The 17931-nt window shown below is 30.1% G+C and overlaps 1 protein-coding gene across 1 annotated transcript in view; it reads right to left on the bottom strand.

The window, feature by feature from the left end:
- Nucleotides 1-4432: 4432 nt before the first annotated feature.
- LOC127724119 (epithelial cell-transforming sequence 2 oncogene-like) overlaps nucleotides 4433-17931 on the bottom strand; it is a 102294-nt gene continuing 88795 nt past the window's right edge. Inside the window, exon 25 of the mRNA XM_052230976.1 lies at nucleotides 4433-9562. Coding sequence (XP_052086936.1) covers nucleotides 9441-9562 — 122 coding nt within the window. The 3' untranslated portion in view covers nucleotides 4433-9440. The remainder of the gene's footprint in view (nucleotides 9563-17931) is intronic.

The raw sequence follows: 17931 nt of genomic DNA, 5'->3' as shown, positions 1-17931 counted from the left end.
GTTGCATTATTTTTCCAGTGAACATCAGCTTATGTTTATGTCATGGACCTTTTGAATAGCTAATGTTTTTCAATTTAAAATTGTAACTCAGTTTCCCCAGAGACATATACATACACTAAAATATGTATGTCTCTGGTTTCCAACAATTTTTTATATTATCATTATGTTGAAACTGGAAATGCCAGGATAATATCCAAACTATCGAATGATAAATCACAATGCGACTTAGTGACATTAGTGTCCTTCACGTTATCATCAGTATTTTGATGGAGTGCTGAGCTATGAAGGAGAGCACTTGAATGTAGATTCTCATTTTAATTTTGTACAAAATAAACAGATTTAGTATGATTACTTTGTATAATAACTATCCAATAAAATCCGAAAGATAGGACAGTGAAGAATAATGGAGTTCAGTGTCTTTTCCCAACTCATTTACGTTCCAATTACTTTGTTTTTTCCTTTTATCAAAATAAAGATATTTGGAATGATTACTATAACTGTCCAGTATTATATAAATAACACATAGATGAGAGGGTGATATAGCAGATTGTAACCACAAGAAAACATTGTCAACCGAGGCGAATTAGTTCTTTTAAATTTAATGATTCACATCGTTTTTGTATACGTATATGGACAACACAGTAGGACCTTAAGTTAACATATTTGTATCAAATACTACTTTGTTATTAAAGAGTATGTTGACCTTGGCAGCTTTAATTTTTTCTCGTTGGGTTGCAGTCTCATTGACAAATATTTGCTATTTTAAGTAAAGACAGCTAAGAGAGGCCATTGGCAATAATGTAAAAATATAGTTGACATTAGATACACTGAGGATTTTGTTATCGGATTTGATTTTTAATTTTCTTTGATTTAAAAAAAAATGTTTTAAAAAAAATATGGCCTATCCTGGCCCTTTTCAACTGATGAGTTATATTATCTATAAAGAAAATAACTTTAGAAATTGTCCTTCAAATCATTTATTTAAGCTAAACTAATTATTAATAATGATTATAGTTCAATTACTAAATCGGTATCTTCATGTTTAGAGAAAAATATTAATGCACTGTGGTTTGAATCAAGACTTGTAAGTGTTTCTTTTATATAATTCTGTTTTGCAATTCTGTTAACATTGGACATTGCACAACATTCTGTCATTCCAGCACATCAATCTATATAGAAGTACAGCTGTAGGTACAACAGGGAAGGGAGGCACATTTTTGTATCTGCAGGGTAAGCATTTTGAGCATGCTGCAAGCAGCTGTTCAGACAAAGCAAGAACTCTTTGCTGCAGTATTGTTTTACCAGTACCAGTGCTTTCTTGTCTATAGTGGATGTCATGTATCTTGCTTTTTATAGGTTGATATCTATTGTACCTTCTTATTTAAGTCTTTGGTTTTTCCCACTATCCAAATTGGGAATAGATGGTTTGAGTGCTAAAGGATATGATTTAGCCCTGCTACATATTCATTTGCTTGCCAAAATTCAGAAACTTTGTAAATGTATGTATTAGTTAGCATCTTTATGTTTTTTTAACATTAGATTATTTGATATTGATTGCAGATCATCGATGATAGCCTGTGTTAAATTTATTCTTTATTGACTTAAATATTTAATAAACTTTTGTCTATTACTGAAAACAATATCTGTACATGTCCTTTTATTCATATGTGTACACAGCTACTTTGGTACAAGTTATCTTGATGTACAGTTCTAAAGATGCATATCAAATGTACATCTGTAAAGCTGTATATGTTACAGGCATTTTCTAAATTTAGGCATTTTGTAAAATGCCTTAAAACTTTAGGCATTTTAGAAAATGCCTACAAGATTCAGGCATTTCACATAATGACTAATTTTTCTAGGCATTTTACAAAATGACTGGAAAAATTGAAAGGCATTTTACAAAATGCCTGAAATTATTTTATAGAATGAAATGTTAAAAAAACAACTGAAAGCTTTGAACAACAGAGCTGCTTTATTAATGATAATAACTGAATGTTAAAGCTTGAAATTTAAGAGTTTTAATAATCAAAAATAAGTTTTACTGAATTATTCCAAATTCACACAAGCACAGAACTCTACAATTATTTGTTATTTCTTAAAATGTTTGGATGACAGAACTGTTACACAATATTTGTCCTGTTTGTTTGCAAATACATTGTTTGGCGTAAAATCTGGTTTTAGCACTTCTACCACATTTGGAGAAACCTGGATCATGACATATTTAGCTCTTTCATTACCTTTTCTGATAAAACACTTAAGGTTTCGACAACGTTGCATTTCGCAATAAGCACACATGTCACACATGAATATCTTTTTTTTCAGATGTTCCCAAAAGATTCATCATGATTTGTTTGACTTGTATCTTTTGGCTTATAGCTTTTAACGGACTGAAGCAGATCTGCCCATGACGGGTGATGCACCTTTAGCAGGAGACGCTCACCCTGTCAATGCACCATTATTTGTCTCTTCTTTGTCGATTTTCGAGATTTTAACCACAGTTAACTACTGTCTTATTAATTCATCGCAAAGTCATAGGCATTTCCTTGAGTCAGTGAAGATGAAGATACTCATATCTTTGCATCACAACCAAACACGGCCTTCAGGATTGTAATGTGAACCCATGCTATAGAGGGGAATTTGTTTGGATGTGGATGTATAAATTCTCATTCTATCTGAATGGGGACATTAAATATATTGCAGCATGTTAGTAAAGTGCAACACTCTCTGCACTTTAAGAACTCTTTGGACCGTTCTGCAGAAGGATTTTTCTGTCCCTATCCAAAATACCTTCATTTCAAACGTCAGTCGAAATTCCTGTCCTTTATCCAGGTTAATCCACTGCAGAAATACCCCATAATGAATTATAACCGAAATGTTCTCGTCTTAAAAATGCATGAAATATTTGCACTAATAGCAAACTAACAGCAATCAGTCAAATAAAAACAAACTTCTTTTTCTCTGCTTTATATGTTTCACTTCACTGTTTTGAATCTGGATTTTCTAAAAATTTGTTTGTAAATTTTGTTCTATTGAAAGAACAAAGTGTCCTGCCAATTTGACAAAATAATCATAAATTTACTATCTGAAATACAGAGTGCGTACATACTTAACGTAGTTTCATTAAAAAGAACATATCATATGAGATACAGACTTTCCCAGCTGGTTTTTGAAGAATAAATTAATTCTACCGAAACCATTAGTTATTTCTTTGCAAGATGTTGTGCTTTTGTCCATTTTTTGTCATATGCATCTCAATGATATCCTTTTTCTACAAATTGCCTGAAACTGAACAGGCAATTTGTTGAATTTTGTTTCAAAATTTCAGTCATTTTACAAAATGACTAAGTATTTTTAGTCTTTTTATATAATGCCTGTCAAGGTTAGGCATTTTATAAATTGCCTGAAAATTCAGTCATTTTACAAAATGCCTAAATTTAGAAAATGCCTGTAACATATATAAACTGTACATCTGTTAAGCTGTATATAAACTGTACATCTGTTAAGCTGTATATAAACTGTACAGCTGTAAAACTGTATATAAACTGTACATTTTTAAAGCTGTATATAAACTGCAACTCTGTAAAAATGTACATTAACTGCACATTTTTAAATATGTGTATAAGCTAAACATATAGATTCTACCCCTGCATCTTGTGTGATACGATATCTATCCACAGTTTATATACAGTTTAACAGATGTACAGTTTAATTACAGCTTTACAGATGTACAGTTTATATACAGCTTTACAGACATACAGTTTATATACAGCTTTACAGATGTACAGTTTATATACAGCTTTACAGATGTACAGTTTATATACAGCTTTACAGATATACAGTTTATATACAGCTTTACAGATGTAGTTTTTATATACAGCTTTACAGATGTACAGTTTATATACAGCTTTACAGATGTACATTTGATATGCATCTTTAGAACTGTACATCAAGATTACTTGTACTAAAGTAGCTGTGTAGCATTATGTAATAGGGTAAGACGAATACACTGTATCAAGGGAAAGCCGCTGAATTTTGCCTTAACTGTTGACATAGAAAATGTCTCGCCTGTTTGTAATTTTGTTAGTAAAATGCAAATGAAATTAAAATGGCAACACTGTAACATGTAAACTATGCAAAGTTTCAAAGTCAATGAACCATGATGGAGCCATATAATTTCTGCTGAAATGGTAGTGCTAATGCTTATACAACTGCATACCAAAAATCATTTAAAACTTGCCATCATTAGTACCCCTCTAACTTACCTTAATTATTACAAACTTTGACAAGTTGTTGATGCTGCTAGAAACAGCATGCCTAAGTGTTGCCTCCACAAACTCCGTAAGACAGAAAATATCAAATAGAAAACACAATACATTTACAAACTACTTACAGGTAGGCAACACATTTCATAAAACATTTGAAACTGACAAAAGAACAAGTACGAATGGGTGATAGCACATTTTTATTCACTAACAATATATATGGTGTATAAAATACTGATTCTAAACAAAATAATAAAAAAATTCTCCACAATAAAATAAAATTGTTAAAATTATCACAGTTTTTAGTGCACAATATAAAAATTCTTATTAAAAACTACTGCTTTAGTAAATATCAGGAAAAAAAATAAAATAAAATTGTTTTGTGCAGATCTACCTAAATATAAATAATCTAAACTAAATCTGAAAATGCAGACAAAGGAATAAATAAAAATTTATGAAAAAAATACTTAAACTTCAGAAAGCTGAATAGTAAATTGGATTCATTTATCAAGTTTAACCTGCTGGGGGCATCCAAATCTTTCATTTTTTCAAATGCCTTTGTCAAAATATATTCATTTAATCCAGTTAAATAAATAAATGTATTTGCACTGTTTAAATTGTTAAGTATATGTTTCCAAAAATATAACACAGTAGCCAAATTCTAAGTGGAGAGAAAATCTATAAGTACTGATTTGAACCTTCTATTTGACATATCAAGGACAGGAGAGAGATTTACATTATCTGGTAAAACATTCAAATCTACTTTAAAGTGTCCACTGAATACAGATTTAGACAATAGGAATTTGCAAGTTTACAGCCACAAAAAAAGGCACAATAGTAATACCTATTCATTAAGACCACTTGCATATGAAGCTTTTACATCATTATACAGACATTAATCCAATTTTAAATACTAAAAAACTCCAAAATACATAGATAAAAAAAATAGTTGAAATACCTTCAATATCCTACCATGGACAGATACACTAAAGATACTCCACTGACCGGTAAAGGTGTCTGCATGAAAATTCATCCATAAAGTAACAAAGATAAATTCTGTTTTTTTTTAAAAGAAAATCTAATGGTTCTTATAGTTTTGAAAAAATATGTTCAAACTTAAAAAAAAAAATCCCTGGTTGAAATCATAAGGCAGTCTTGAGTAGCACAATAAAACAACTTTTTTACAAGCCATTAAAAAATGGAATTTGATGAGGATAAAAGAGATCCTATATAAGAAAATTAAATATAAAGCAAAATGCACTTGTATAATTTATTACTTGCAGCACTGTTTTGACATTCCGTTTCTGACAGAAATATCGATTCAGAGTGAGAAAGAAATTAAATTACACAAGATAGCGCAAAGAAATGTATCCAAACTTTTCTTATTATTCAAACTAATTTAACAGATAGGATCTAACAAACCAGTACCAAAATAACATTCAGATAAATAATTTAACAAGTAATGATTTATAACACCGGAATCAATGTGTACGACTTGATGGCACAAACAAACAACAAGCAGATAAATAGATAAAGGACAGACTGAATCCAACCTGTGAATTTACGAAAACTAAACCTAAGGCAAAGACTCAGCAGACCTCTTCCTAAAAACTTTTAACACTAAATTGTCCAGTATTGAAAAATAACATTATACAAAATAACAATAACTGGGTTAACAACATTTCAGGGATAGAGGTGCAAGTTAATTTTATTACAATTTAACTATTTTCATTTTACTACATGTATTACAAAAAAATCACATGAGCTGACTTGTAGAAGAAAAACCGTAATAGCCTAAAACACCATCCTTGGCTCAAAGAAGTCAATTTTCAAGCCTCTAAAATGGGGACCCCCATTAACGGAAAGAAGGAGGGCTATACCATTGTATGAAACAAGTGCCTATGGATGAAACTTATGCTTTTAGCTCAAAATATCAACAGAGTAACAGAACAGAATGAAATGTAATCTAAGACCATAATTAAACATTCATGAAGCCTAATAAAAAATATAAAACAAATATTGAAACAAACTAAAAATAAATAATAATGTGTATGACTAACATTATACAGTTATACAGGCTAATCTAACTAGATACTAAACACCAACATAACAAAGTCACTCTAATTCACTCCTGCCAAATAAAAATGTCTGCCTTCCAATGTTTTCATATAAAATTCTGAATTTTCAATTACATGCAAGATCTAGCTTAATCAGATTTGACAAGGGATCAGAAACTAGCAAATCAATAAACCATATAGTACCAAATAAAGCCCATGTAGGCCAGAATCTTTAGCCACTGATTGCCAAGTACAATTTAATTAATGTAACATTTACTTCCAAATACAGTAAATAAACAATAAGAGCATTGATTATCCATGGCCGATTGTAATGAGAGCTGAAACATTTTATGATTAAAAGCAAATCAGGAATCAATCTATTAACATCTAGATTTTGTAGAAATTGTGGACATTATTTTTCTGGTAATGTCTTTTCCTTAATTGATAAGGGGATAAAATTTAATCAGTCTTCTTTTTTTATGGCACAATTTCACATAAAAGTAAAAAGAAGCAGTTTTTGTAGAAACACATCTTAATAGAAAAACCTTGCTTTTTTCCCTATAAAATTGACGTTCTATTTTACCTGCCAAAACACACAAAAAAAAATGAATCAAAGAATGTCACAGAGAAAAATATTGATATGATTAGATTGATTGATTATTTGTTGCTCAATGTCAAGTGGCAAATGTTTCTTCATATTCAGAACAATTACTAAAGGTTGCAGTCTTGTAATTGACAGCTCCACGGGCTTACATGCAAAACAGTTGATCTTTAAAACAGAATTAAAAATAAAATGCTACACAGACATTTTTTCCATGTACATATCATGTATGTGGTAATGTGAAATTGTGATTTAATGGAAAAAAACTTGTAAAAAATGTACATTCTGAAACAAATTTGATACTTCTATTTTTAAACTGGAAGCACCATTGCATGTACCTTAAAAATAACAAAAATATTCTACATACCTGCTCTATTTATCAAAATTAACAAAACCCTCAACACAATTTGTTTTGTTACAGGGCCTAAGTACTGTGAATATCAGTTTTGAAGTTAAAAATGATTCATTCTGTTATCTAAAAATGCGTATGATAATTTGACCAAAAAATAAAGTTTAGTTTAACAAAGATAAAAGATACAAAATAAACAAAGAAAAAATATATCCAACAAAATATGATACAATACACAATGATTGCATGGATCATTCAAGCACATCCAAATTATGCTAGCATGTAAACAGAACATTACAAAATGATTATGCTAGCATTTTCATTAAGAAACAATCATATTATGACAGAAAACAGGATGAAAGCACTCAGAAGAGAAAAAGTAAAACTTAACAAATAAATTACTGATTTAAACTACAAAATTGAATAAAATACCCAAAACATGATTTTCTTATATGATTATCACAGAAATTACTGTATATATATGTACCAACAAATAACTCTTAACAAAAAAAAAATAGAATCATTAAATACTTACACAACATATTTTCATTATGCTTTAAGCTCTTTAACCTATCACAAGAGTCTTTGTTCAATTAATTTTTAAAACCTGATAAGCATTCTTAGACTCATAGCTTAGAAGGTTACATATACTCATCACTTACAAAAATGTCTTTTAAAAGTATATCACTAGAATCTATGATTTCATAATTTACATTTCAAACTAAAAGGTTTTTAATGAAATCAAGATAAGGTCTTTTCTTCTTTTCTTTTTTAATTTGCCGCCATATCTTATGAAATGACATGACACAAATCAACAATACATGTACCACTTAATTTTTACATCATTCAAATTCGCAGCCGGGCATTCAAATAAAGCATATTGTATTGAAGAGACTTGTATGAGGAAAAAGGAGGTTCAAAAACATATTCAATGCAATTCAAACACATTAAATTCAAGGGGAGTTAAATTCAAAACCTTGCTACGCAATTAATTCAATTAATGACGTCAATCTCTTTGGTTCTTCTCTTAAAGCCCTTTCCGAAAAAAATTGAAGAGAATGTTTAAATAATGAGGTTGTTATAACACCAAGTTATATGAGTCCTTTAAAATCAAATTTCATCTTTCAATTAATCATTTAAAAACCAATTACAATAATATGTACTAGTGGTACCATTAAAACTTTAAAATTTTAATTGTGTTCCAATGTTTGACATATCATATATATCTCCTTTTATTCATACCCTCTGAATAATTAAAATGGAATAATAAAAACTGGGTAGTATATCTAGTTTCTACTTCAACAGCTTATCTACAAAATTAAACAGAGGCCTCAAATACAATCACAACCTTGACCCCTATTGACGTAACAAATAATTTTCCGCATTTATTTATCACAAAAAGCTTTGATAAATATCATATCAAAATCTAATTATCTAAAAATTGTATAGAAATATAGTCAAACTCTTGCTTACTATTTATCAATTAATACAAGCTATATATCTACTGTATGCTAAAAATTTGATTATAAAATCTATATGCCTTTCTATCAAAACAATTCCCTTCCATTATTCAATAACAGTTTCTTAAGAAACCATGCGTTGGTGGACAATTCATCTATTTTTATTGGAAGTTCTCTATCAAATGCTGAAATTGACTTAGGAGCTAATAACAAGCTTTATGGCAATTTTAGCACAAAACAATTTAACTATCACCAAAAATAAATTGTAATTTACATAACCTCATAATTCATTAGTTTGTTTTATGTATGAATTTAATTAACTAATTGATTTTAACTCTTGAAAGTCTTTTAAAATTTCTATCTACATTATTTCTTGGAAGTTTTGGTAACTTAAAATTCCCCTAACATGTAATAACATTTTCATATGTGGTTGGAGATACATTTACAGTTTAATATAGATATGTCACATTGTTTTTCTCATATTCTACTTAAAATCGCCATTCAGAATTTCTGGCAGTGTGCTCATCCAACTCTTTAGATTCAAAATTACACCATCCAATTAACCATTAGATAAAATCAATTACTATATCATATACTAACAATGCCATTATTAATTAACAAATTCAAATTTAATCAAGTTCCAATACACAACCTATCTAAATGATTTTCTCCTATTGATATATTCTGTGCTTAGTTACTGCGATCCTATTAAATAGCTGTTCGGATTGTTTGCTGTACCAACTGTATCCAATTGTATCTCTCCTCATCTGTTTCTGCTGAACAGTACCATTCTCTCTTGGCAGTTTCCAATAGAAAACCATTCTGTATGTCTGAAAATGTAACAAAATGGTTGATGGAATTAATGAAGAATCTGAACAGCATTTCAAATTCACATGTCATTTCAGCATGACGGAGTCTTGATGAGAGTCAATTTTTACACTGAGTGTTTTCACAAAAGACCTCATCAACGGAATGCTCTGATGATTGATCCTATCTGAACGCAAAAATACCCTGATGCCACAAGCTTATGAGTATGAGAAACAAGACCACACTTGAATTATCTCAAGAGTTGAGAAATAAAATCTCATTTAAAAAATTCTTTATCCCAGCTCTTCTTAAAATTTTGAGTTAAAATGTTTGCAATTAATATATGTTGTTTTCCTCTCCTTTTAAATGATCACTGATTACAACTCAAGAACAGAAAAGCTAATATCAAGGAACCACCAAAAAAAATTAGAGAATTATTTTAGTCCAAAGATCCAATATAAGACTGCTTAAAGAATTGGTTTTACCATTGATATAAAGAACTATGCAATTTGCTATATATGCATGAAGGTACATTAAATCAAGACGAACAATTTTATTTACAACCAGAAATTGAGTATCATTTATTTACAACAAGAAATTAAGAATTCATTAAGAGTACACTTCACTCTTTCACAATCTGTTGTTTGTCACAGGGTAGACTTCAATAAACATTCATTTTCATTCAACTTCTCTCAGATAACATGGATAAGCTCACACCAAAAGAAAAAGTACAGGTCAAACTGACCTAGAAAACTAATTCATTCAAAAAACATCGGTCAAGCTGACCAGTGAATATCTAGTACACAGAGTTGTAACAAACATCGTCAAACTGTCATAATTTTCCCCCAAGTACATATCTGAAGTATATTTGCAGAGCATAACAATGTATGTTTGTATATCTAAAGGGGAATTGTACCTGGGAAGTGTCATCTGTACTTGTTTAGAGAACTGAAGTCTTTCACTTATTGATTTTGGGAATTAGGGGGACTGTGTGCTTTATGTGACTGTAACAGGGCTCTTAAGATTTGAATAACATAAACTACTCTAGTTTTATAACATATTCACCTCATCAAGTTAGGGACAGTAAGAGAAAGAGAATTTTGTTAAAAATATAGCAGTGTTAATATATAAGCACTTATATTAAATGTAGATCACTTATATTAAAGTGTACAAGTCCATGCTCCTAATCACTGAAGATAGAAACTAACTTATCTGACAGAATGTCAATAATTTCTGTCCAATTAGTTTGGAGTAGTCTCTCCAATTTAGAAAATCTAGCTAAAAATTTACTTGGAAAACAAATTAAACAATCAATGTGAATGTCTTATTAATTTAGATTTCCATTAATTCATTGATACTTGAAACTTACTTTTTTTCTTAATATTACAATATTTTCCTGCCTTTTAAATACACATATTTAAATTGGTACAGCTTAAATTCTATTGGAAACATGTTTTTGCTACTCTAAATAAACAACACAGATAACATTTTTAGGCATGTATCTAGAAAGAATCATTTCCCGCCAAATTTTGAATCAATATATAAGGCCTTTTAAAAAGCTTGTTATTTTTAAACAGAGAAGCATACATTTGACAGTGTTTAAAATGCAATTTAATCCTTTATTTGGACAAAGCTAACTCAATCCTTTGTCTGGTTATGTATGTGGAACCACCTGTATATATTAGATACCCTGTGCCATACTTGCAGATATTAAATGTCATGTCTTGTGTATCAAACAGATTTGGTTTATTTGTAAGTAAACATACATATAAACAGATCTTCCAATCTGAATTAGTCTACTTATCACACCTATCTATTGACACAGCCAATACTGACCACTGGCCAGATGATAACCAACATTATCTTGTCCATTTGGTCAAGGACATTTTTAATTCGTCTAAATGGGCCTTCTCAAAGTAGTGAAAATATGGCTTGAAATGAGAACTCACTTTAAAAAATCGTACAATAAGCTCCGGAAGAATATGAGGTCCTGATTGCAACTAAATGTATGATAAACAAGGAATTTCAACAAAATGACCTCAAATATTTTCTGAGTGTCTGGGAAAATTATAGCAATGAAGAATTTGGGTCCAAATTGCAAGTAAACGGTTTCTATACAAGAATTTGCTAAATTTCAGCTATATAATTTCAGGAGGGTCAGTTGTGTGTGGAACAACAACTGAGGTCCACCTAGAAACAGTCTCATGGAACTTTTGAGTTCTTTCCAAGCTTCAAATAGATACTGTACGCGATGTTGACCTTTATAAATATTTAATGTGTTCTTGCTATTTTTATGTTGTTGGGCTGCTGTTATCATGTACACCCAAGTATAAGACATTTTGTAAAGTATGTACAACAGTATTTCAGCAGCAATTATTTATATACCACCTATTCATACATTCTAAAGTGTATCATGTATCAAAAATCATCTGTCCGTCTCTAAATTCCAAGGTTACCAACTATTTGGTACTGAATCTAAAATTTGATACTCAGTCTTTTGAACAAGTATATACTGTATAAAAAGTCATGGTCACAGAGGAGAGTGGACTCAACAACTGCATGATATGTACATACATTGTATGTTTATTATGTCTTGTACTTTTAATATTCTTGTAATGTAATATTGTACTGTGTTATTTTGTTAACTTCATATATACCATCAATCCTATTGGGGTATAACTTAATTTGAATAAAGAATTTATAAACTATTTGAGACATTATCCACATACCAAGACACATCTGTATAGCACCATATGGACTATCTTACTATGATACGACACATTGCATTAAACATTTTGAAGATGTTTGTTTGTCAACAGATGGTGGTGCCACCTGTCACAGTATATGTATTAAGAAGCTAAGTTAGATTTCAAAGTGTTTACCACATAAAAATACTTAAATATAATTTCAAATATAAAAATTAAGAGATCTGGTATGATTTCCAATGAGAAACTATCTACCAGAGAGCAAAGAAAAGGAATGTGATCAACAACAGGTCACAGTACTTCAACAATGAGGAACACTGGTTATAAAAAGGCTAAAGGATTACATAATATGAAACAATTCAAAAGAAACAAACTACCTCTTGTAGCATTTATACTAACATAATAAACGAAAAAACAATCATGGCAACCAGAAACCAAGAGTTAAACCATCACCTACATCTGTTTGATGAACATTAAGTCCTCTTTTAGTTCCTTTGCTTTGTCATTTTCAGTATTAACCATTAAAATTTAAAGTGATATATACACTTGAAAAATGACTTATATGTACTGTTTTTAATATCTATTTTAAATACTGGTATTCCTGATATCTTATAAAGAATATTTTTAAGATGATTTGCAATTTTCTTTGCTTATTTGATTCAAACAGATTAAAAAATAATTCGTCTAATCAACCGTGAATTTGTATTCACTATTCAATCATGAATGAATAATAAATGTCATTTATATAACAAATAATTCTCCATTGATCATCAGATCTTTGTTATATAAAAAGATTTTTAAATATTAGTACAGATCACACCATTTCTACAAGTGCAATAAGTTTAAATCCAATAATTGCCTAGAAGGCTTATAACTTATTCATGTTGGAAATAATTTTTCCTAAACTAGAAATGATCAGCTGGAAAATATCTACTTTGATCTAAAAATTCATTACTTATGACCTAAATATACAGGCAATTTCCAGGACAAATCAATAAGTTGTATATATAGGGAATCTGTAATACTGCCAGCATTAAACATGAGGATCTCTAGGAAAATCTATACACTCTGTGATGACCACACAAATAGGTTTTAAAGATCAAAGGACTTGATGTTAGTGTAAAAATGAGAATTTTTTTATACCTGCAGCTTTGATATTTTGTGTCAATCTACCTTTAAAGAGTAACTCATATGGGGAAAGAGGGGTTGAGATAAACTCTATGAATTAAGATAAACTTATTACAAAGGAAAAATTTTCATTTTTAACAGAAATCCTGAAAAGTCAGGCATTTCAAAAGCATTCAGGAACACTTTTCATTTCTGGCTTATGAAAAATAAAAAAAGCCATTAGCAAGTTACAATTCAAAATAAACAAAGAAAGATGTGGTACTTAATTTAACAGATCTGATTCTGTTTTACAACTGACCATTCTAAGGCTGCTTAAGCCCTTCACTGTTTTAAGGTACATGTCATTGAGACACATACAGTTGATAGCCTTTTATTGGCTATAGCTTAATGACTGAAACATGACTAGAGTGAACAAAAAAGTAAAGATGATGTTTAAACTAACAGCTATTTTTTATTAATTCTTCTCCCTATGAGCAAGCTATAACTCAATTTTATGGATGAGATTCTTTGAAAGTCTACCAATTATTAACAAAATATATCATTTATGTCAGTTGACTTTCTGTATCGCCATAGTTCTTCATGAGGGTACACTTATGATAACCCCAGTACAATGTATTCTCATTACAGAAAATTATTGGTTATTTACATATGCAACCTGTTTTCCAATGTTTGCATTCTTGCAAACCTTTATATAAAGCATGTTTATGAAACTGATAGAGATGCAACATGCATGCACTAAACATGCTCACAACATGCACTGTTAGCCATTTCCCATTAACCAGATTCTATAGAAACAAAATGTTCAGGAAGATGAAAATCAGTACAAAATATGTTTGGGGAATAAGAAAAGGTTTTCAAAATTGGCACTTCTGAACACAATGTCAATAATTTTTTGTCACTGTGGATCACCAAACTTGTATTTACATTCCTCTTTGCTACCCTCAATTATATCATTAGCCAATACATTCAAACTAACAACTTTCTCTTTGCCACCCTCCATTATATCATTATAACCTCTTTGCCACCCTCCAGTATATCATCATAACCAATACTTTCAATAAAAAGGATATTCACCTTCATCCAAGCAATAAATAACAAAAAAAATATCTATTATCAGGACATATGTTTCATCTGTCATGGTGACCTCTCTAATTTCTCATGCAAATACCATGCAAACAGTACATGTCAGTTTCATAAGACTATGGGTCACTGGGACAAATATGATAGGTACTTACAACTCTACTTGTAAAATGTCAACAATAATAAAAATATTATAATTATTAATAATGTGTTAATATGCACTCTTTAATATCTAATATTGGAAAACTTTATTTTTTTATTATAGATGGGATAGAAACTTAGAACAACTAGAGGACAATCAATTCAAATTGGGTTGACCTTCTCTTTGATGTGAACAACATCTGACATTTGGGACTAATGAGATGTGAGGTATGCATCAATAAGACAGCAATTCAACAGAAAAAATTACATTATGACTCAACTATTTGGGTAAAAGAAAAATAATCTTGTAGATATTTAACTTATTTTAATTGTTGAATGGTACAATAACTAATTTTGAGCATCAGAACTAGGTATTTTTGTTCTTTCTTTTCTTTTTTAAGAGACAAATGATTGCTGTCTTCAGTTTAAAATCAAGAGGCTGTCAATATGAAAGCAAAAAATGGTTTTTACTACACTTGTTACTGTCATTTTAAAAGCAATCAAGGGCCTGTCATTTTAAAAGCAATCAAGGGCCATAACTCCTGAACAACAAAAGTGAAAATCCTCAATATTGAATACATGTATTGACCTCATTTATTACACAATATTAAAAGTTTGAAAAGCATTGGTAGGACAGTTCTCAACTTATTGCATGGAAACTACTTAAAATGCCTTATTCCAATCAATCAAGAACAATAACTCCTGAACAACAGACGTGAAAATCATCAATATAATACTTGACCTCTATTTTGTCATTAGTAACAACATATCAATATTTGAAAAGCATTGGTTGAATGGTTCATAAGTTATTGCACAGAAACCAGTAGAGCTGCCCACTTACCAATCCCAAATCGATTATCAGATTTCTGTTGGTGGGTGGGGGGACCTGGTTAATAAAATTAGATACAACTAAATATAACTTATGACTCTTTTTATGAACAATACATGAATTAATGTTAAAAAATACAAAATTGGCGTCAAAATGATTCAACACTAGGTGTGACATTTTATTATAAATATAACATATCATTATCATAAAATATTAGAATAAATTCAGTTCTTCTATCTTGTCTCCAATTTATAAATAAAATGAACAGTCAGTGATGGGTGTTTTCTCTCTCTTTGTCTCCAAAACTAAGTTAATATAAACTATAACAACATTTCTATGTCAAGTGTCACATTACTTTGACAACCAGTAAAGATGTTAAGTTCCAGTTAAACAAAGAAACCAGCTGAGTTTTTTTTTCCAAGACTAAATTGTTTGGTCAACCCTGTTTAATGAATGATGTTTTACGGTCAACCCTGTTAATGAATGATGTTTTACAAGTCATAATCTATTGACCTGAATTCTCTGCAAAAACTATTCCACATTATTAGATCTGGTAATATATATATGATATTTTATTGTTGTTGGATTGACCAACTGAAATAACAGGAGGGATGACTTAGAATTTCTAAAACTTGCTGAATCCTTCTACATGTTAATATGATTGCATGTTCCTAGTTTTAAATTCCATTTTGTTTGTTAGTTTGTGTTTTTCTGTTGTTGAATTAACCAATCAAAACAATGGTCTGAGTATTCATAATACTAGCTTAAATCTACTTCATGTTAACATGACTGCATGCTCCTAGTTTTTCCTTTTTGTTTTGGCGGTTTTTTTTCCAGTTTATTGAGAAGTTTGTGTTGATGTCAAAATTAAGAAATAACAGTTGTATAAGAATAAGAAGATGTGGTATGATTGACAATGAGACAACTCTCCACAAGAGTCCAAATGACACAGAAATTAACAACTATAGGTCACCGTACGTCCTTCAACAATGAGCAAATCCCATAAGTTGTGTATTTGATGGAGGATTTGCAAATCCAAATTAGCAATTTGATGAATGTAAATTGAGTTTGCTGGTGATGACTTATTTATCATAGTTCTTTTACTCTCTTTTTACTGTTTACTTATTTTTAGAATTTGTTCTAATATGGAAATACTATCTGCAGATAGTATCATTTCCCAACTCAACTCCCACAGTTTATTACAAAGCTATTTTTGTATGATAAACTGTCCCTTTCAAAAAAATTAACATGCTATATATTTTTTTCTTTTAAATAAATTGCAAATGTGTTAAACATGAATAATATGGTTATTTTAGGCATAATTTAGACGCAGCAATCTCTAGGGACATAGATGACAAACTATAACCATCAAAAGCTGCAGGCCCTGTTACCGAATATAATGTCCTATTTACTGTACATCACCTAGAAATGGTCATGTGGTTTATATTAATGTCACTTTCTCATTTGTAAATTTCAAAATATAATATTATGATATGTAACAACTAGGTGATTAAGTAATGAGGTCTTCTGCTTAATTGAATGACTTGCTTCTTTTTTGTTATAAGATACATTTTTCAGGCTGGTTTGGTGATGAAATAATATCCAGAAAAGCACTTCAGATGCATCAAATTTATAGTGTTATTTCTATGATATATCTAAAATTAAATTGATTACAAAATTGGCTGATTGTTAAAAAAATATGTTTTCAGTTTCATTTCTACATTAATGAAATCACAATGTTCTGTCTGTATAATATAAAGCAGAAAGTTTTGAAGAAAAAAAACTTTTGCAAACTAACCATGAAACCATATTAAAGACAAGACCCCATTTTGTTCTCAACAGTATTTATCTGAATTTTAAACACTTTCCTATAATTGAAATGTTGTCTTTCTGTTATGTCGTCTTTCTATTGTTTTCAAGAAGATTCATATGAATCACAAAACTGGTTAGTATATACTATTTTAGGAGAAATTTGGGCAAAACATAAGAGTCTCTATGCATTATGTATGTATGATGAAGTTTGAAAATTCACAATTATCTAAAATACTAAATCTTGACAAAATGTTACATGCCCTAAAAGCCTAATTTTCTACTATCCAAAACATGGATTTCTTTACTCAGGTAACACCTGTCAATATGTTATAAGTACATAGATGTCCAACCTCAATTCTTGTGGTGTCCTTAAGGTGGTTAATGATTAGTTTGGTGACATATTAGATATTATTCATTGATGTGATGATACACATCCTATTGTCAGATCAATCAATCATTAATTTTATATTCAAATCAGTAGATGACTCTCATCAAACATCCATAGGGGAGGGGGTGGGCGATTTTGGGGGTAAACTGAATCTTGACATCATATGTATTTGTGACAGACCCTACTCTGGTGGTGGGCAACAATGAATCAAGTATCTTTAATATCTTTTAAGGCATTCAGAAGTCTTGAGCCTGACACGACTTGCATGGACAATATGTGATTCCTATAAACCTCTCCTCCTAATCCCAA

The sequence above is a fragment of the Mytilus californianus genome, unplaced genomic scaffold, assembly GCF_021869535.1.
Source record: "Mytilus californianus isolate M0D057914Y unplaced genomic scaffold, xbMytCali1.0.p SCAF_14, whole genome shotgun sequence".
Classification (NCBI taxonomy): Eukaryota; Metazoa; Mollusca; class Bivalvia; order Mytilida; family Mytilidae; genus Mytilus; species Mytilus californianus.
The sequence above is the reverse complement of the archived record's forward strand: the minus strand, read 5'-3'. Positions and strand labels throughout refer to the sequence as shown.